At 43.6% G+C, this 20798-nt stretch overlaps 1 protein-coding gene across 2 annotated transcripts in view; it reads right to left on the reverse strand.

Moving 5' to 3' along the window:
* sema4e (semaphorin 4e) overlaps positions 1–20798 on the reverse strand; it is a 124351-nt gene that overhangs the window by 82894 nt on the left and 20659 nt on the right. For both annotated transcript variants that reach the window (XM_022663652.2, XM_022663653.2), the window contains 2 exons: positions 7834–7932; positions 7621–7720 (listed from right to left, as the gene is read on the reverse strand). In XM_022663652.2, the coding sequence (XP_022519373.2) occupies positions 7621–7720; positions 7834–7932 (199 nt within the window). The remainder of the gene's footprint in view (positions 1–7620; positions 7721–7833; positions 7933–20798) is intronic.

A 20798-nucleotide genomic window follows, 5' to 3' on the forward strand; every position in this document is an offset into this window, starting at 1 on the left:
CAGGGGTCTCAAACTCATTTTTGCCGAGGGCCACATTGACATATTGGCTGTCCTCTGAGGGCCAGATGTAACTTACAAATATAAGAAAATGTAACCAGATGTAATATAAAATGAATGTAATTACTCCTTAATGTTAAATAACTCTCAATATACTATTTATTCAATCAAATATTACAGTTGCATGGAAAAATGTTTGCTTGTTGCTCTATTAACATAAATCCTTTTAATTTGTCATGTTATGAAATCCAAAAACTCCATCAATCAAGAACCAAACTATTCAAGTGAATAGAAATTACATCAAGTACAAGTTATATTAACTTTGATCAAAACGTTTGATACTGAAATAAGGCTTAATAAATATAAAATCAAAAATTGTGAGCTGTGACAGATTTAGCATTTCCTCAGATTTAGCAGTTCCTCATCCAACCACTAGTCGGAGCTGCAGCTGCAGCACCACAAGCCCGCAGTCTTTGCTTAGTCATAGCTACAGCCCAGCCACGGGCTACAGGACTCAGCTGAGCCTGTCTGGAGCGTTTTGAAATTTTTTAAGTTCTTCTGTGTATGAAATAAAATAACCCCACTAACCGGATAATACAGCTCTCTACAGTTCATCTTTCAGCCCAAGCAGCTAACAGCAGCAGTTTAGAGCAGCGTCACGGAGTCAATGCTCGGATTACATTATAAACAGGTCAGTTAGCGCACTGCTAACCTCAGGATGTTTATAACTACGGAGTTTAGTGGACACACCACGGCAGCAAGGTTAGACTGTTGAAGGCTACTGAAGACTACTAAAGCAGGCAACGCAGCGTAAGCAAAAAAAAAACAAAAACCACACACACACACCAAAATTCAAGTTAAGATAAAATATGAAAACGAACATAATAAAGCATAAATAATTAAATTGAATTGCGGGCCAGATGTATGTTTATTTTGTTAACCCGTGAGGGGCCGTATGAAACCGCGTGGGCCGGTACTTTGAGACCCCTGGTGTAATGTAAAGGTGTAATAGTGTTGAGGGAAGGTATAATATTAAGGGAAGGTGTAATGTTAAAGGTGTAATAGTTTTGAGGGAAGGTGTAATAGTTTTGAGGGAAGGTGTAATAGTGTTGAGGGAAGGTGTAATGTTAAAGGTGTAATAGTGTTAAGGGAAGGTATAATATTGTTAAGGGAAGGTGTAATGTAAAGGTGTAATAGTGTTGAGGGAAGGTATAATATTGTTAAGGGAAGGTGTAATGGTGTAATAGTTTTGAGGGAAGGTGTAATAGTGTTGAGGGAAGGTGTAATGTAAAGGTGTAATAGTGTTGAGGGAAGGTATAATATTGTTAAGGGAAGGTGTAATGTAAAGCTGTGATAGTTTTAAGGGAAGGTAAATGTTTAGTGAAATTGTTATGGTGTGAATCTAAGGTGTATGTTATGTTGATGTAAAATAAAGGCATTAACCCCAAATGAGATTTACTCATTATGTTTATTATTATATTAATGTTTCCCCAAACAGAAAGGGTCAATTTAAAATCAACAGTGGTAAGATGGGGGTAATTAATTTATCCCTTGCTTTTACTGGTTCTTTGCAGGTTGACATGTTTTGAAAAAAGTGAGAGGGTTGAAATGCAATTTATTTGTAAAGCATATTGTGTATAACTAACGTGCATAACTAGTTCCAGAAGGTTGTGAACCTGTTCCAGTAATTGTTTGGCTTAGCTTTGTATGCGTTTCCAGTTAACTGCTGAAGCTGGAACAATGGAACAGTTGCCACCGTCTGAAATGGCACTACAGTTATGCAGGGAGCCTCAAAGTAGTTGGTCTATAAAACGTATACATGTAAATTTCACGTAGAAAAGACGTCCACAACGACTTAATTTAAACTAGAATTAGCCCTTATCCGGAGGTCTGGGGGACGTCAATACTGGACGTGCAGAAGACGTCAGAAAAAAGACGTCGTCTGGCGTCACAGTCTGCACCTTCAGGAGACCAAAATTGGACGTGCAAAAATGACCTAGAAAAGACGTCGTTTCAACGTCTCTTTGTTTAGTGGGGTATTATGAAGTGTTACCGCAAAAACATAGGGTCCTACAACTGCTGGGTCCTGAAACTGCAGTCTCCGGGGCTGTAGCTATACCCTTCTCGAGGAAACAGTATTTACTCTCGATTTAATGTTCTCTGAAGTGTCAGGAAAAACTTGAAGAAAGCACTAGGAAGGAGAAACTTTACGGTGAACTAGAGGAGGATTTATCTCAGGCAGGATATGTTCGCATGAAAGAGCAAGTGATAAACAGACAAAAAAAGCTTAAACATGGAGTGGAGCTGGGCGGATTCTGATGTGTTGGACAGCACGCTGGGCAGTAGATCAGCTAACCAGATGACTGGGGCGCTGAATTCTGCACAGCAGCGGACCAGTGCAACCCTGGCTCTCCAACTCCGTCCACATCAGCCAGTAGTGGCGGTACATTTACTGATGTGACATTTTGATGGTTCCACTGAAACTGGTGGAAACGCGGGCCGGTTCGCTGAAAAGCACTGTGGTTCCAATAAGTCCAAACAGAACTGGTTAAAGAACCAGAGTTCTTTTGGTGGAAAAGCGCTAACTGCTGTCCTACATTTTCCCTTCTATTCTCAGACTTTTTTTCTTTCTCCTCAATATAATAGTCACATTGATTCCAATCTGTTCAGACATACTGTCACAAATTGGATATGTACTGTATTTAAATATCACATTCAGTGCTATTTAATGTTCACACTGCCAGAAAGAGTACACGTTATATTCCGAAAAGTTACATGACAAAACAGATTAGGGCCACTGCCCTTTTACCTGCCATGTGAACATAGCCTTAGAGTTACACCAGCTATAACTGTAAATGATAGCATATGTCATAAGGGTCATTCTTTATTTGAAGTGGGAATTGAATTTGTCCCAGAAACAAACAACCTTAAAATGTCTATTAAAAACTCCACTTACCAAATATGCAAAATGGAGAGCTTAATTCCAAATAGATGTAAGGGCTGGTGGCCAACCGAGGCTTCCTCCGGTGCATCGGAGGGCGCGCCAGGCCAGCACCGAGGGTGTAATGGGTTGGGAGCAGTAGCTCTCCAGCCCAGAAGGTTTTAGAACGTGCTGAGCAGTGGATCTCAAAGCAGGTAAACCCAAGAAAAAGGAAAGTAATAATAATAATAATAATAATAATAATAATAATAATAATAATAATAAGAAGAAGAAGAAGAAGAAGAAGAATTAATATATAATCGTAAATATATATATTAATATTATATAATAATATTTTATATATATATACACTGCTCAAAAAAATAAAGGGAACACTCAAATAACACATCCTAGATCTGAATGAATGAAATATTCTCATTGAATACTTTGTTCTGTACAAAGTTGAATGTGCCGACAACAAAATCACACAAAAATCATCAATGGAAATGTAACGGGCGAGCAGAAGGGAGGCGGACGTTTAAGCGGGTAAGACATAAGACTTTAATGAATAATAAATAAACAAATAAACAAACAGGGGAATAACAAATATATATATATATATATACATAAACAAACAAACAAGGAATAACGATAAACAGAATATAACAAAACACGGCTAGGGATATATACAGGGGTAACTACATAAATATATACAAAATAAACAAAGAAACAAACAGGAACTAAACGTGACTAGAAAATAAACGTGAACACAACTAACAAGAAATAAACAAGGGCGTATAAATGCAAAAACCAAGAAACGAGGGATAACAATAACTAAGCGAGACAGACAACACGGGAAGGTGCAAAGACCGACCGCAAACATTAACAAAGGGAGACTATATATAGCAACATGAAACACAGAACACCTGGAAAGGGGCGGAGTTACAAATTAGACACACGTAATGGAAAATAACAGTGGAAACACCGGGGAAACAGAGGGAAACCTGGCGAGGGCGTAACAGGAAATCAAATTTATTAACCAATGGAGGCCTGGATTTGGAGCCACACACAAAATTAAAGTGAAAAAACACACTACAGGCTGATCCAACTTTAATGTAATGTCCTTAAAACAAGTCAAAATGAGGCTCAGTATTGTGTGTGGCCTACACGTGCCTGTATGACCTCCCTACAACGCCTGGGCATGCTCCTGATGAGGTGGCGGATGGTCTCCTGAGGGATCTCCTCCCAGACCTGGACTAAAGCATCCGCCAACTCCTGGACACTGTGGTGCAACGTGACGTTGGTGGATGGAACGAGACATGATGTCCCAGATGTGCTCAATCGGATTCAGGTCTGGGGAACGGGCGGGCCAGTCCATAGCTTCAATGCCTTCATCTTGCAGGAACTGCTGACACACTCCAGCCACATGAGGTCTAGCATTGTCCTGCATTAGGAGGAACCCAGGGCCAACCGCACCAGCATATGGTCTCACAAGGGGTCTGAGGATCTCATCTCGGTACCTAATGGCAGTCAGGCTACCTCTGGTGAGCACATGGAGGGCTGTGCGGCCCTCCAAAGAAATGCCACCCCACACCATTACTGACCCACTGCCAAACCGGTCATGCTGAAGGATGTTTCAGGCAGCAGACCGCTCTCCACGGCGTCTCCAGACTCTGTCACGTCTGTCATGTGCTCAGTGTGAACCTGCTTTCATCTGTGAAGAGCACAAGGCGCCAGTGGCGAATTTGCCAATCCTGGTGTTCTCTGGCAAATGCCAAGCGTCCTGCACGGTGTTGGGCTGTGAGCACAACCCCCATCTGTGGACGTCGGGCCCTCATACCATCCTCATGGAGTCGGTTTCTAACCGTTTGTGCAGACACATGCACATTTGTGGCCTGCTGGAGGTCATTTTGCAGGGCTCTGGCAGTGCTCCTCCTGTTCCTTCTTGCACAAAGGCGGAGGTAGCGGTCCTGCTGCTGGGTTGTTGCCCTCCTACGGCCTCCTCCACGTCTCCTGGTGTACTGGCCTGTCCCCTGGTAGCGCCTCCAGCCTCTGGACACTACGCTGACAGACACAGCAAACCTTCTTGCCACAGCTCGCATTGATGTGCCATCCTGGATGAGCTGCACTACCTGAGCCACTTGTGTGGGTTGTAGAGTCCGTCTCATGCTACCACGAGTGTGAAAGCACCACCAACATTCAAAACTGACCAAAACATCAGCCAGACAGCATAGGTTCTGTGAAGTGGTCTGTGGTCCCCACCTGCAGAACCACTCCTTTATTGAGTGTGTCTTGCTAATTGCCAATAATTTCCACCTGTTGTCTATTCCATTTGCACAACAGCAGGTGAAATTGATTGTCAATCAGTGTTGCTTCCTAAGTGGACAGTTTAATTTCACAGAAGTTTGATTTACTTGGAGTTATATTGTGTTATTTGAGTGTTCCCTTTATTTTTTTGAGCAGTGTTAATTAATTAACAGAGGGTTAATTTGGCTAATTACTGACACCTGCTTTGAAGCTTGTGAGAGCGAATCTATGCCAGTTTTTTGAGCGAGCCTCGGCTCTTTTCTCTTTACTATCTACGGCAAGTGCCGCTACCAATCTTTCTGTGGGGGACGGCAAGCAGCACCGCTGTCTCCTCGTCTCCTCTTTAATTTCCCTTTTCTCTCTTTCGAGTCTGGTGAGGCTAGAGCAGTGTGCTCTCCTCCCCTCAAATCCCTACCCCCCCCACCCCCCCCCCCCCCGGCGGAACCGCAGTTCACCCACAAGCACCAAGTTGTTCCTTTTATCTCCCCGAAAATAAGGGGCAGCCTCGCTTCCCAGGCGATCCTCTGTTTCTCCCTCACTCGCGCTCGGCGCCATTTTGTGTTTGTCCGCTACTGCTCTCCCCCCCATTACAATAGATTAATATATTTTAACATAAAATGCAAAGTTTTGGTCAATTTGTCACTGGTGTTATCCCATCTTGAAGAATTTATTTTGTCATCAATTTATTTATTTTTAATTGAAATTGCAATGTGGCTGAATGTGATAAAGAAATTCCATTTTCCATCCAACTTAACATTTACCAAAGTATGTTTATACTACGGTGGCCGAGAAAGCCCAACGCAGTGCAAATTGAAAAGCGCTGCAAAAGCACAAAACACATCCATCAAAATTACAACACAGGCGCAGCAAATAGAAAAAAGCGCTGCAAAAAGAAAAACGCGCTGCAAATAGAAAAACAAATACAACCACAACACAACAGAAGTGAGTCACAACACAACGGAATTTTCCCGGGGGACCTTAAAAGATGCTGTACCAGCTGTGTACAAAGGACAATAAGTGGCAAACAAGCTTCTGAAAAGTAAGTTATGTTTATTACCTGTGATTACCACGGTTTTGTGCATATTAATAAAAGTTCTGCTTCACAAAACGCCTTGTTTGCCACTTATTGTCCTTTGTACACATAGTGAAGTCCGAGACGTTACTGAAGACGCAGCTTAGCTGGTACAGCATCTTTTAAGGTCCCCCGGGAAAATTCCGTTGTGTTGTGACTCACTTCCGTTGTGTTGTGGTTGTATTTGCAGCGCGTTTTTCTATTTGCAGCGCGTTTTTCTATTTGCAGCGCGTTTTTCTATTTGCTGCGCCTGTGTTGTAATTTTGTAATTTTGTAATCTGTGTTGAGCTTTCTCGGCCACTGTATTATACACAAGCACTGAAAATAACAAAAATAAAGCGGTCTTTCTTTATACTTAAAGGCATCTTCTGATACTATTAAAAAAAAAACCAATGAAACATTTTTGTCCAATAAACATGAAAATTTAACTACTGATATAAGAATGATTGATTCTAACTTTTCATGCAGGATACTTTTAATAAAAAAAGGACAATCACCACATGGTAACACAAGTGACTGTTACACCAGTGACATTTTAGTTAAAATGGAGGATTTTGTGAAAAGCCTGCCTCATTGTGTAACTACTTAAAATCAATGTAATAAAAGTCCAGTGGATATATATTTTATAAAAAATCTTTTTTTTCACAATTAAAGCACATAACACCAGTGACACAAAAAAAGTTGTGCTACCCAATAAAGAAAATTAAGTATTAAGTATGGTTTCACCTTCTCATGCCTTGAGATGCTTATTCTTTGTTGACCTGTGACCAAGAGAAGCAGTTTAACAGAGCTAACAAATCTATGATAAAATATAATATAAGAGTCCTGATAACACCAGTGACCAAAATCTTTGTGACAAAAATATTTTTAAAATAAAATACATTTTTTTATGTAGTATGATGTTAATCATGCACATAGTAAATCTGGATCTGTTTTATGAAATCTTAAAAGTTAAACCATATTTCTTTACACTAAAAGTGTTGAAAATTAGTTATGTGATGAGCTATTTTACATATTTAATGTGCCTTTGAAATATGTTTGAAAGAAAAATCAAAGAAATCATAAGGTGGTTTTTAACTGTTAAAATGTTTTTACTGACTCCTGAAATTGTCCCTAATATGTTAGGCTTTTTTAACCCTCCAACCTTTTGTGACATGGTTTCCCACTCCAAATGGAGAATTATCCATATACAAAACTAGATTAGAACTCCAGAACAGTTTAGCCAATCAAGTGTGAACACTTCCTCACTGGGTTTTATCACTGTCAAAGTCTCTGTAAGAGATCTGCAGAGTTTCGGAATGCTGCAGAATGCTGGAAAACATACCAACGAGTTCAGAGGTGTGTCTCTGAAACGGATCAAACGGACACTTTCCCTTCCCATCCTCTCGTTTATTTTCCAGAGTCAGTCTGCCGTCTGTATATGACTGAAAAAGACAGAACAGCAGAGAATACACATCAGATTCACCACCAACACTAAACACACATGAAAAAAGATGGTTTATTGCTGCTTAAAGTTCTCTTGTCAGATCTGACTTACCAGGTAGTCGCAGGTTGGACTGAATGCATTGGTTCCACACACATACATCCTACCATCAGCCATTTTATGAAGAATCCGGATGTAGTTCTGGCACTCAATCTGAAAAAGAGAGGAAAGTTTATTATATGAACTACAAACAAATAGCAGCAAGGTAGTCAAGCAATTCAATCCTGACCAGCCAGGTATGACCTCCAGCCAATAACCAGGATGCTGTCAAGATGTATAAGAAGTAAAGAAACTAGTGGTCTGCTATGCAATACACCTGATGAAATTTTGTCAAATGTATTATTAGGGTTCAAGCACCGAAGGTGCTTATTATTAGGGGTTCGAGCACGCAGTGCTAGAAACCCTATTGTAATTGTTCCGATTATTATTCTTATTCTTTTTTTGCCATAGAAGTGATTGGGCAGAAGAAACCGTAAGGCCTACAGGGCTGAGACTTGGTCATATGGTAGTACTTCTCACCGCTACTCAGATTCAAAAGATGAGCCCGATCGGCCTCAAGGGGGCGCTATGGCGAAGGTCAACGCGTTAGGCCTCGTAACTCCCACGCCCTGATAGCTAGAGCCAAAATTCTTTCGTTATATGATTCCTTTGTTAATGGCAAATCAAAAAGGTCAATAGAACCACTAAGGTCCGCCCACTTAGATTTTTTGCTATTTAGCATAAAATGCAAAACCTACTTTTGCGAACTAGTCTGTGGATTTTTGACCAATCCTGACATGTTTGGAACTAAACAACTCAGCAGAGTCCCAACTTCAATAATTATCGAAAAAATCTTGAAATTTGTAAACAATATGGCCGCCATATGGGTTATTTATATGTGCCCTTTTTATGCCTCACTGCTAGGCTCTCAGCAAGATAAATGTGGTTTGTATTTTTCAATTTAAGAACTGGTGTTGTTTCACCAAATGCCCACTAGAGTGCAGCAAGACACCACATAAAACCTGATGAATACTACAGCTCAATTTATCAATGCTTTTCAACTAGTTTACTCACACCACTCATCTAGCGTTGTCATTATGGTCTTTATGGTCATGCTGATCCAGCTTGGTCATACAGTTCAACCACCTTTGCCATGCTGGTCATCCAGTTTGGTCATTATGGTCTTCCAGCTTGGTCAATATGGTCAACAAGTTTGTTCATGCTGGTTAATCAGCTTGGTCATGCTGATCATACTGGCCAACCAGCTTTGTCCTTCTGGTCATGCTGGTCATCCAGCTTGGTCATACTGGTCATCCAGTTTAGTCATGCTGGTAATCTAGCTTGGTCTTTATGGTCATGCTGGTCATCCTCATCCAGGTTGCCGGTCAACCAGCAACATGTTTTAAGCCTAACTGGCCTTCAGGGGCCTCTTTGCCTGTAATGCTCGGACCCCGTAAATCGCCGCTTGCGGCTATATTTAGGGGTCGAGCACGCAGTGCTAGAAACCCTATTGTAATTGTTCTGATTATTATTATAGTTCTTATTCTTTTTCTGCCATAGAAGTGATTGGGCAGAAGAAACCGTAAGGCCTACAGGGCTGAGACTTGGTCATATGGTAGTACTTTACACCGCTACTCAGATTCAAAAGATGAGCCCGATCGGCCTCAAGGGGGCGCTATGGCGAAGGTCAACGCGTTAGGCCTCGTAACTCCCACGCCCTGATAGCTAGAGCAAAAATTCTTTCGTTATATGATTCCTTGGTTTATGGCAAATCAAAAAGGTCACGCTGATCACCCAGCTTGGTTATGCTGGTCATTCAGCTTGGTCATACTAGCCAACCACCAAAATTCTTTTTTTGCTGGATTCCTTGGGTCAATACCTACAACTTTCCAATTTGGACCATGCACTTCCGATTATATAGATTTTTTGCTCATTTGCATAATATGCAAAACATACTTTTGCAAACTAGTCCTAGGAATTTTGACCAATCCTGGCATGTTTGGTATCAAAATACTTGTGAGAGCATGCGCTTCAATTAGAAAAAGTGGGAATTTGCAAACAATATGGCCACCATATGCAAATTAGTCCTTCCAGATATATGCCCCATTCACGTCAACAGTTAAATTTGGAACACTGTTTCTCTGTTCAAAGGGCAACTTAATCAATCAACATGGCTGAACACCATCAGCCAATCAGCATTCAGCAGACATTTTGTCAGGCTGAATGTTGCCCAATCTGGATGATACTTGGCAGTTATGTTCATGTGAAGACACTGTAGTGACCTGCAAAGTGCTGAAACAATCCGGCCACTGGGGGCGCTGTTTCAAAAAAACTAGTATTTGTCAATCATACTGTACTATTTTGACATCTAATTGTTTTTGCCATATTTAGTACAGTGGCTCTGACAAATTTGTCAATACAACTATGTTTAAAAAGTGCTTTGTTTATTCATAATTGTTCTAATTGTTCCAATTGTTCTAATTGTTTGAAAATAGCAATATTAAAACTAGTCTCTGGATATTTGGCCTATCACCTCCTTTTCCATCTTGTTGCACACTGTAGAGTCTCTAGGTAAATATTCATTAAAAACATTAGTGAAAATTTCACAAACAATACTCTCCAGGCATCAAGCAATCTGTGTCGTTGGAATTTCCAACCTAAACTGCTGTAATTCTGCAGTATTTGCTGTAATCTCACAATGTTAAAGACCTCTGTACAATATCACTCTGATGAAGCGCCATTTAATTCAGAACTAGATTTAGAATAACTTTGTAATTACATGTCATGTCAGAACATTCACTCCTTTGTGCCTCTTCTCAACATTAATAACAGGTGAAAGACTTTTGATCATTTCTAAATGTGACAGAATGTCTCCAATTGTGTTTGATCTTACACATCACCATCCTATGCTCTAGAAGGCACCATTGTGCCAGTTGGTACTTGATGAAGCGCCATTTAATTCAGAACTAGATTTAGAATAACTTTGTAATTACATGTCATGTCAGACAATGCACTCCTTTGTGTTAATTTAAACTTGTTTGGTCAAACATTTTAGCTTGTTTTGCAAAGGTTAAAAGGTGAATCTGAACACCACTTTGTGAACATTCTGGTTAAAGCCACCAGATCAAGACCAATAACATGGAGACAACTTTTGACTAGTTCTAACTCACTTGATAAATATCCTACAAACTTCAATAGATTTACATGTGAATTTAAGCACTGATCATGTTGAAAGGCCTCTGCTCAACATTAATAACAGGTGAAAAAAAATTGATAATAATCTCTAAATGTGACAGAGCATCTCCAATCATATTAGACCTTCTTACACATCACCATTCAATGCTCTAGTATGCACCATTGTGCCAGTTGGTGCTTGAACCCGATGATTGCCGCTTGCGGCTATATTTAAATATTGTTGTTGATCTAAATTACATTGTTTATTCACTACACATTAGTGAGGGGGTGCTCTCACTGAGGCTCAGGGATTATGTCACACGCAGCGCCGTGCGCAGTGACCTAGTGCCTGTATATTTAATGGTCCAATGAAGGTAATTTAAAAACCAGGACATTTCCTCACTTTTTGAAAAAAACCCGGGACGCCCGGGACAGGACGTGAAATACGGACATGTCCCGGGAAATACGGACGTTTGGTCACCCTAAATAAAATAAAATGAAATACACAAATAAACCCCTTGGATTAAACAATGAGTATTAAACACTCAACTTAGAAAACACACCACCAATAAGAGGTGGAACACCAATTTACAGTTCGAGCGCTTTGTTTGTTGGGGCCCAGTAGTACGTTGGTACACATTTAACTCCACTCAGTCAGCGAAAGCAAAAGTGAATCGAATGAGTCAACCGAGTCAGTTGATTCGTTACTCACGGTTCATACAGAGCTCACGGAGACGGCGTCCTCAGTAGCCATGGCAACAGACTCCCGTTTCACGGTGCTCCCGGTCAGAACACGAGGTCCGGCCAAGCTGCTGCAGACAGGCGCGAGGAAACTCAACAACACCAGCTCTCAGTCCGCGGCGAAGCCCCTTTACTCCACAGTCCGGCTGAACTGCCTCTTTAGAGGTTCCGCAGTAAAACTAAACTGAAACGCTGCGATTTAGAGCACTATACAATAGTGATGTCAAACTCAAAACACGGAATCGAACTGAATCGATTCATTTGAATCAGGTTGTTCCGAAACACTGTCCGTTTCTCAATCTGTGTTCTTGTCTGTACTTGTGTTCTTGTGGACTCGTGAAACGTCATCAGTCGCAGCCCAAGTACTGTTCCATTTCAGAAGATCAAAGTTAGCCAAGTACACAACTAATACCCAAATGTGTTCTTACTCCTCCCACTTTATTGAGGATGCATGGAAGGTGACTTGTGTGAACTTCTTACAGCCCGATAACCCAGAATGCACCTCGCAGAAGTAATGCAGATAAAAATCAGCGTAATGCAGGATGAGAAGGTACATAACTGTAAGCAAGGACGGATTAAGGATAGAGAGTTGCACAGGGCCCCCCCGCCCCCATGCGCACCTCCCCTCCCCTCCCCAAAAAACATAAATAAAGTAATACATTAAATAACCAGTCAGTAACTAACCCTAACTCAAGAGTCTATTTTAAATATGTTTCTTTCTACTCTTCTTTCTTGCAAAGTCATCCACTAATTCATCAAAATTAAGCTGTCTGACCAAATCTGATTCAATGGCCAGAAGTGACAGTGAGTTCAGGCGGTTTTGGAGCATCCTAATCCTGAGTTCATTCTTAATACGAGCCAGTTTGGAGAATGAACGCTCCCCTTCACAATTTGTGATAGGCACAGTCAAAAGAGTCTAAGTGCTATGTAGACATTTGGAAAGGTTGACTGTAAATTGAAATTTATCATGGTTTTGAGAATTTTACTAGGATGTTTTTCTTTTTCTGTTATGAATGATTTGTATTGTATCAATTCATCCGCCAGGCTCATGTTCAGATCTGAAGGATATGCTGCAGCGAGTGAGTTAGCCTTTAAAGTGAGCTCACTGTTGGACATATTGTCAGGCATGAAAAGAACATCAAATAGCTCAGTTAAATGTGTGTATGCATTCAAACGGTGGTTGAGACAGGACACAAGTTTGTCAATGACAACATTGAAAGTTTCAATCCGAAACTTGTCCTTTCCATTAAATGCTACACCTGGCTCTGCTTCTTTGTACGCTGGAGGTCATGCCTGTACTCTTGGGAGACAGCAGTGGTGACATTTAAAGCTGCCCCTTCAAACACCTCAAAGTTATCTCTCTGTGCTGCCACAAAGTCTCGTAAAGACAAGAGAAGTTGTGTAGCTGTATATATGTCAATATCATGCTTCTGCAGCTGCAGGCTTCGGGCTTGGAACCTCTGTAGTATTGTGTCCCAGAAGTATGCCATGAAGGCCATCTCCAACGTGTCCAATATGTCACAGAGTGTAGAGGCTTCACTTCGAGTTACACATTTCTCCTCCATATCTTTAGACATATCATTCAATGCCTCTCTCAGTTGTGCATAATATTTCCAAAGAGCCTTGTAATATTTCCAAAGAGTTGACTCAGCTTGTGCGCTCCATCGAGTACCTGACAGTGATTTCAGTGTGAGTTTGATATCAGTATCACGGAAAACCTTTCCCCACCTGTGTGTAGATGATGCACAAAATGTGTACATTGCCTGTACAAAGTCAAAAAAAACGTCCAGCTTCTGGGCTACTGTCAACAGTATTGACACCAACTAAATTCAGTGAATGTGCTGCACAGGGGACATAATAAATCAAATGGTTTCTTTGTTTAAGATGAGCTTGGACTCCATTGTACTTTCCCGACATGTTACTTGCATTATCATATGACTGGCCCCTACAGTTGGATAAGTCTAGGCCCACATTCTCCACCATAGCAACGACACACTCTGCCAAACTGTTGCCACTATGGTTTTCAATAGGCTCAAAAGCTAGAAAACGCTCAACTACATGTCCGTCATTATTAACAAACCTGAAAATAAAAGTAAGTTGGTCCACATGAGCAAGGTCTGGAGTTGAGTCAGCTATAACAGAGAAGTATTTTGATTATTTGATCTCATTAACAATTGCCTGCTTTGTTCTCTGTCCCATCAAATGGATAAATTCTTCACACACTGTTGATGATAAGTAGGACACAGAACCTTTTCCCTTACCTCCAAACCTTTGGAGGTGCTCAGCTAGGAATGGGTCAAATTTGGCTAAGAGTTCTATGATGCCCAAAAAATTACCATTGTGGGCTGATCCTAATAGCTCATCATCTCCCCTGAAAGCAAGTCCCCTCTCCCCCAAAAACTGGATGACTGCAACAACTCTTTTCAAAACTTCCTGCCAGTATTGTTTTTCTGCATCAATTTGTTTGACAATATCAGAATCAATTGTTGCTGTTGCATGCAAGCCCTATGCTCCACACTCCCCTCATGCTCACCAATCCGCTCTGAATGTTTCCAGTCAGAAAATCCATGAACAAAAGTATTGTGCTTACTGGAAAACAGTTTGCAAGCAAAACAATACACACAGCCAGTTGAAGGAGAGTAAAGTAGCCACTGCCTAGTCACAGTTTGCCCGTTGGGTAGAGAGCAACTGAGTAGAGCATTTGTAAAGCTCCTACTGGTACCCCCAATGCCCCAATCCCTGACTGAGGCTGGGTACTTAGCACTTCTGTTTTGAAATGCAGTTTCTCCTCTACTAACAAGAATCGACTTGGCTTGGTCGGTAATGGTACTGGGCCATAAAGCAGGGTCGTTGACCGCTTCACACCAGGAGTTGGGGTCCCTGCCCTCCTCATTTGAAAAACGACACTCACACGATGCAGCTGGCTGGTCTGATTGTGGGTCTGACACACCTGCAACTTTCCTTTCATGGTCTCTCTGCTGCTGGTCTGTGGTAGCCTGCCAGGGCTGGCATTCCTGCTCTGCACCTGACTGGGTCTGCAAAGGTACATAGTCACTGACAGGTGACACTAAGCCAGTGGTGATCACATATTCATTGCTAAAACTCTGATCACTGCTAACATTAACAATACTTGTCTCACTCATATCCAGCGGTTTCTCAAAGAAGTTTGAGATCAAAGGTACGCTTTTCAGGAAATCTGCCTGATTTGCTTCCTTAATCTTTTTTGCTTTTCTTTTTGAGGCACCACTTTTTTGTTTGGGATCCATGTTATTAATGGCAAGTGTTTCTTAAGATGCAAATATAGAAGCTTGTCTTGCAAATTTCTATTCCTATCCAATACTTACTATGTTGTTTCTATGTTGTATGTTCAGGAAAAAAATACAATCACAAAATTGTAGAACCAGACACAATATGTAATAAAAAAAAAGGCTGACCTATAACTATTTAGCTATAAATTGTTGTTATTGTAAATGTATTGTATGTATGTACTATTATAAGCTTACACTTCTACTATTATCAATAATGTAATATGCAAATAACAATAAGCTTTTAAAAAAGCTGTGAGTTGCTAGTTAGCAACGTTACACTAGCCTTGAAAAAAGGCTGTGAACCTTTCAAAGTTTAATATAGTAATGTAATTGTCAGGAAAACCTAGGCAGGGAGACGAGGAGGCGGACACAAGTGCAGGTAGGGACGAAACGAATAATTTAATAAATATATATATATATATATATATATATATATATATATATATATATATCAATAACAAAGATAAACAAATAACAAAGAACACGTAATAATAAAGTAAACCAAAACAAACGAGAGGAACTAGTGAGCATAAACTAAACAAACAAGAAGTACTAAATATATATATATATATATATATACAAACAGGGAGTAAATAAACAAAGAAACAAACAAAGCTAAGAACATAAACAAGGAATAAACAAGAAACTAGAAACTACCAAAAATAACCAAGAAATAACCAAAACTAAACAGGGCAGGGATATATATACAAGGGAAACAACAAGAAGCAAAACACTAAGAAATAAACAAGGAAATAGACTATATATATATGGCAAAAACAGAGAACAGAGAAACGGTAAGAGAACTGATAACATTGAGAGAGACAAAACAACATTGGAAGGTGCAAAGACAGACGAAGACAAAGTGGCATAGGAGTGCTATTTATAGTAACATGTAACACACAAGAATAGGAAACACCTGGGGAAGGGGCGGAGCTACAAATGAAAAACAGGTGGAAAAGTACTGAGACGGGAGACACAGGGGAGCACAGGTCACGTGGGGAAGACACACAGACACGAGACGAGGCCAAGACGTGACAGTAATATTATATCATGTAATATAATATAATGTAATATATAAGCCTTTGAAAAGACTATGAAAAGAATGTAACAGAATATATGCAATATAGTATAGTATAATATAATATAAAAACATTTATATACATTATAAAATAATATAATGCAGTATAAAGGGCAAAGAGCCTTTAAAAAAGCTGTTGGTTGCTGATCTGGTAATAACAAGGTAAAAGTTGTAGTAAAAGCACAGAGCAAGTTCGAAAGCTGAACTGTCTGAATGTGAGGAGTTTTGATACTGGCAGGGGGTTTTATATAGTGTGGTAGGCCCCTGGGGTTAGGGGCGTACCCACTGTGACCCGGAAGGAGGAAGCGCACAGATAACACAGACACGGGGAGTAAATGAACTCAAAACATACCTTTTATTGCGGCTTTAAACGCCCTCCACCACACCCAAAAACAACTCAAAACATAATTATGGCCCAATGGGGCTCTAGAGTCTGTAGAATTACTTTTAGTTCCAGTTAAAGGTCCGTGCAGCCTCAGCCCTCAGCTCCCCAGTCAAGAGTTCCCCTTCAGTGAGCTGAGGCTGAGTTTTTATACCTGTCCCAGCCGGCTGCTTAATCAGTCCTGAATGCACACCGGCTGGGACAGACATGGCTGTGAGTTCCGGCGTGGGGCGGACCCACGGTTCCCCCGCCTCCTCACGCCACAGTCCCTCCCCCTAAGCTTCCAGCCACCAGGGTCGAAGGTGAGGCGTGACCTGGTGACTGGAGCGAACGAAGAGAGGCGGGGTGAGGAGAGCGGGGGATGCAGTTCGTTCGCTTGGGCCCCCCCCTCCAGAGAGAGGCCCGTGGAGATGGCAGCCCACCTCCCAGCCTTAGTCCCCCAGCCTCGCGCAGCGGCGGCTCTCGGCAGCGCCGCGGCGGGAGGTGCGGCGGCTCTCGGCAGCGCCACGGCGGGAGGTGCGGCGGCTCTCGGCAGCCCCGCGGCGGGAGGTGCGGCGGCTCTCGGCAGCCCCGCGGCGGGAGGTGCGGCGGCTCTCGGCAGCCCCGCGGCGGGAGGAGCGGCGGCTCTCGGCAGCACCGGGACGGGTCGAGCGGCTGCTCGGGGCACCGGGACGGGTCGAGCGGCTGCTCGGGGCACCGGGACGGGTCGAGCGGCTGCTCAGGGCACCGGGACGGGTGGAGCGGCTGCTCGGGGCACCGGGACGGGTGGATGAGCGGCTGCTCGGGGCACCGGGACGGGTGGATGAGCGGCGGCTCTCGGTAGCTCCGGGGCTGGATGAGCGGCGGCTCTCGGTAGCTCCGGGGCTGGATGAGCGGCGGCTCTCGGTAGCTCCGGGGCTGGATGAGCGGCGGCTCTCGGTAGCTCCTGGGCTGGATGAGCGGCGGCTCTCGATAGCTCCGGGGCTGGATGAGCGGCGGCTCTCGGTAGCTCCGGGGCTGGATGAGCGGCGGCTCTCGGCAGCCCCGCGGCGGGAGGAGCGGCGGCTCTCGGTAGCGCGGCGGCTTGTGGAGCGGCGGCTCTCGGTAGCGCGGCGGCTTGTGGAGCGGCGGCTCTCGGTAGCGCGGCGGCTTGTGGAGCGGCGGCTCTCGGTAGCGCGGCGGCTTGTGGAGCGGCGGCTCTCGGTAGCGCGGCGGCTTGTGGAGCGGCGGCTCTCGGTAGCGCGGCGGCTTGTGGAGCGGCGGCTCTCAGTAGCGCGGCGACTTGTGGAGCGGCGGCTCTCGGTAGCGCGGCGGCTTGTGGAGCGGCGGCTCTCGGTAGCGCGGCGACTTGTGGAGCGGCGGCTCTCGGTAGCGCGGCGGCTTGGGGAGCGGCGGCTCTCGGTAGCGCGGCGGCTTGTGGAGCGGCGGCCCTCGGTAGCGCGGCGGCTGGCTCGGCCTCGCTCTTGTCAGGGCCGTTCTCCCCCCTCCACGACTCCGACTCGGCCGCCGAAGAGTTTCGCGGGAGAGGCGGGGCGGAGTCGGACTGTGGCCCGGGCAGAGAGGCGCGGAACTCGTCCTCCTCCTTCGGGCCGACGCAGCAGCAGCAGAAGTCCGGGCCGGTGTGAGCACACTCGGCCTCCCGGTGTCTGGGGCTCGGACACCACTCGCACCAGCCGAGTTCGGGGCGAGGCGCCCACTGCTGCTGCAGCCGCCTCTCGCTGGCGTCCTCCCACCGCTGACGGAGCCACTCCGGCAGGAGGGAGGAGAAAGGGAAATCCTCAGCGTCACCGCTGCAGAGCGGTGGAGAGTAGCTGGGGGCGGGCTCTGGCTCGAGGAGTATGGAGACGAAGGGGAATTCCCCGCCGTCACACCAGCGAGGCGGTGAGTAGCCGGGGGCGGGCCTCCCTTTTTTTCTCCCGCGAGGCATTATAAATTTATTTATTTTTCCGGGAAAAAAAAAAAAAGGCAAAACAAAACTGAGGTGTGGCTTCGGGCGGCCAAACAAAGGCACGCTTTGAGTCCCCCACAGCCCCGTGTCGTGCTCCACTCCGCGGCTTCCTTCCAACCAGGTCACTGGACCCCGCCCAAAAGGGGCAGTGCCCGAATTCTCCACCACTGTGGTAGGCCCCTGGGGTTAGGGGCGTACCCACTGTGACCCGGAAGGAGGAAGCGCACAGATAACACAGACACGGGGAGTAAATGAACTCAAAACATACCTTTTATTGCGGCTTTAAACGCCCTCCACCACACCCAAAAACAACTCAAAACATAATTATGGCCCAATGGGGCTCTAGAGTCTGTAGAATTACTTTTAGTTCCAGTTAAAGGTCCGTGCAGCCTCAGCCCTCAGCTCCCCAGTCAAGAGTTCCCCTTCAGTGAGCTGAGGCTGAGTTTTTATACCTGTCCCAGCCGGCTGCTTAATCAGTCCTGAATGCACACCGGCTGGGACAGACATGGCTGTGAGTTCCGGCGTGGGGCGGACCCACGGTTCCCCCGCCTCCTCACGCCACAATAGATATTGCATATTCACTTGGAAGTTCTCGCAACACCTGATTGGCTCAGCCCCCGTGGGAATTTAGGGCAATGTAACAATTTTTCACCACTGAGTGAGAGGGTGGGGGAGGGGCAGCCACTATCTACTACAAAAATGCTGTTTTGTGTGTGTGAGAGAGAGAGAGAGAGAGAGGCATGGAGAGGGAGACAGGGGGGAGGTTTTGAGTATATTAAAAATGCTGTGTTAATGATATTAAATAAAGTTTAATTATTGTCAAGACCCCTTCACACTGCCTTGAAACATGTCAAGTCATATCAAACTGTCATTGAATAGTCATTGAATAACAAGCTGAATAAAATATGTTTTCCAATAAATAATCCTCAAACAAAATATCAGGGTTACACGCATACGCAGCCACAGCTACTACAACAAAACCACTTGCTGTTTCTGTCACCAAACCAAAATTGTGCAACTCAGTAAAACTAGCTTGCAGTTCTGTTGTATGAAAAGGCACTTTTCCTTTCATGCATTCCTTCAGAACTAGAGTGACCACTGGTCTCTTTACTGTTGTTTAATAAAGGGGAAACATGAAACTAGTCAAATGGCTTGTTGTTTTCACATAAGTGAAATCACACCCTTGGCCAAATTCACTCAATTTAATCGGTGTCAAAGATAGCATTCATCAGACAAGCAATTTTGTCTTAAATTTAAATAATTGCAAAATTGCTAAATTAATTTGTGTCTCTGCGCTTAAGAGAAATTGAATATAATAATTTTGAAACAATACAAATTCAGAAACATTAAGTAAGGGCCTGAATTTGTAGGTCCCTAGAAAGTCAAGGAGCCATGGTAAATGACTTCTATGGAAGTCAAGGGCCCCATAGCAGGGGCCCTCGTGATCAAGGGCCCTCTAATGGTATGCCCTGCTCTTCTCTAGGGCCCCCTGGTAGGCCCCCTCCAGGGCCCTCTAAAAATATGCCCCCCTCTTTCCTAGGACCCCTAATAGCCAGAAGTCGAAGTCAGAGCAGTGCCACAACGCCTTATGCATTTCTAAGGGGCCATGCAAAATTGTAGAACCAGACACAATATGTAATAAAAAAAGGCTGACCTATAACTATTTAGCTATAAATTGTTGTTATTGTAAATGTATTGTATGTATGTGAACCTTTCAAAGTTTAATATAGTAAATATAGTAATGTAATATTATATCATGTAATATAATATAATGTAATATATAAGCCTTTGAAAAGACTATGAAAAGAATGTAACAGAATATATGCAATATAGTATAGTATAATATAATATAAAAATATTTATATTAAATAAGCATGGCTAGGGGCCCCAAAAGCATGGCTAGGGCCCCCAAGAGGCCCTGGGGTCAAATCCCTAATAGTCAGAGGATCCTTAAAATGAAGGGCCCTCGGAAATAAAAATATATTGTACCATAAATGTTGATAGGCATCGCAAAAAGTTTTCGGCCAGGGCCCCCCCCGGGGCCCCCTGACATCAAGGGCCCCTGGGCGCTGGCCCCACTAGCCCGGTCAGTAATCCAGCCATGACTGTAAGCACCGGTACGTTTTCAAAACAGTACTGCTGTGTGCTAAAATAATGTTTTAAGTTATTTAAGGTGAAAAAGTGCTTCTATGTTTTGGGAACAATGCTTTCAGCTCCTCTAAGAGGGTGACGTCATCAAGTACACAGCTGTTCCAATTACACAAAACACGTCCAGAGTCCTCTGTCTTCGGGAGTCTGCATTCGTGATCTGAACTTCCCAAGTCCGTTCTTCAAAAGTACGGGAGTACAGACTTGTGTATTTGTGTATTGAGAAACGGCCCCTGTTTCGAAGTCCGTATCAAAGGGGAAAGCCACGTGACTGTTCCTAAA

The sequence above is a fragment of the Astyanax mexicanus genome, chromosome 4 (assembly GCF_023375975.1).
Source record: "Astyanax mexicanus isolate ESR-SI-001 chromosome 4, AstMex3_surface, whole genome shotgun sequence".
Lineage (NCBI taxonomy): Eukaryota > Metazoa > Chordata > Actinopteri > Characiformes > Acestrorhamphidae > Astyanax > Astyanax mexicanus.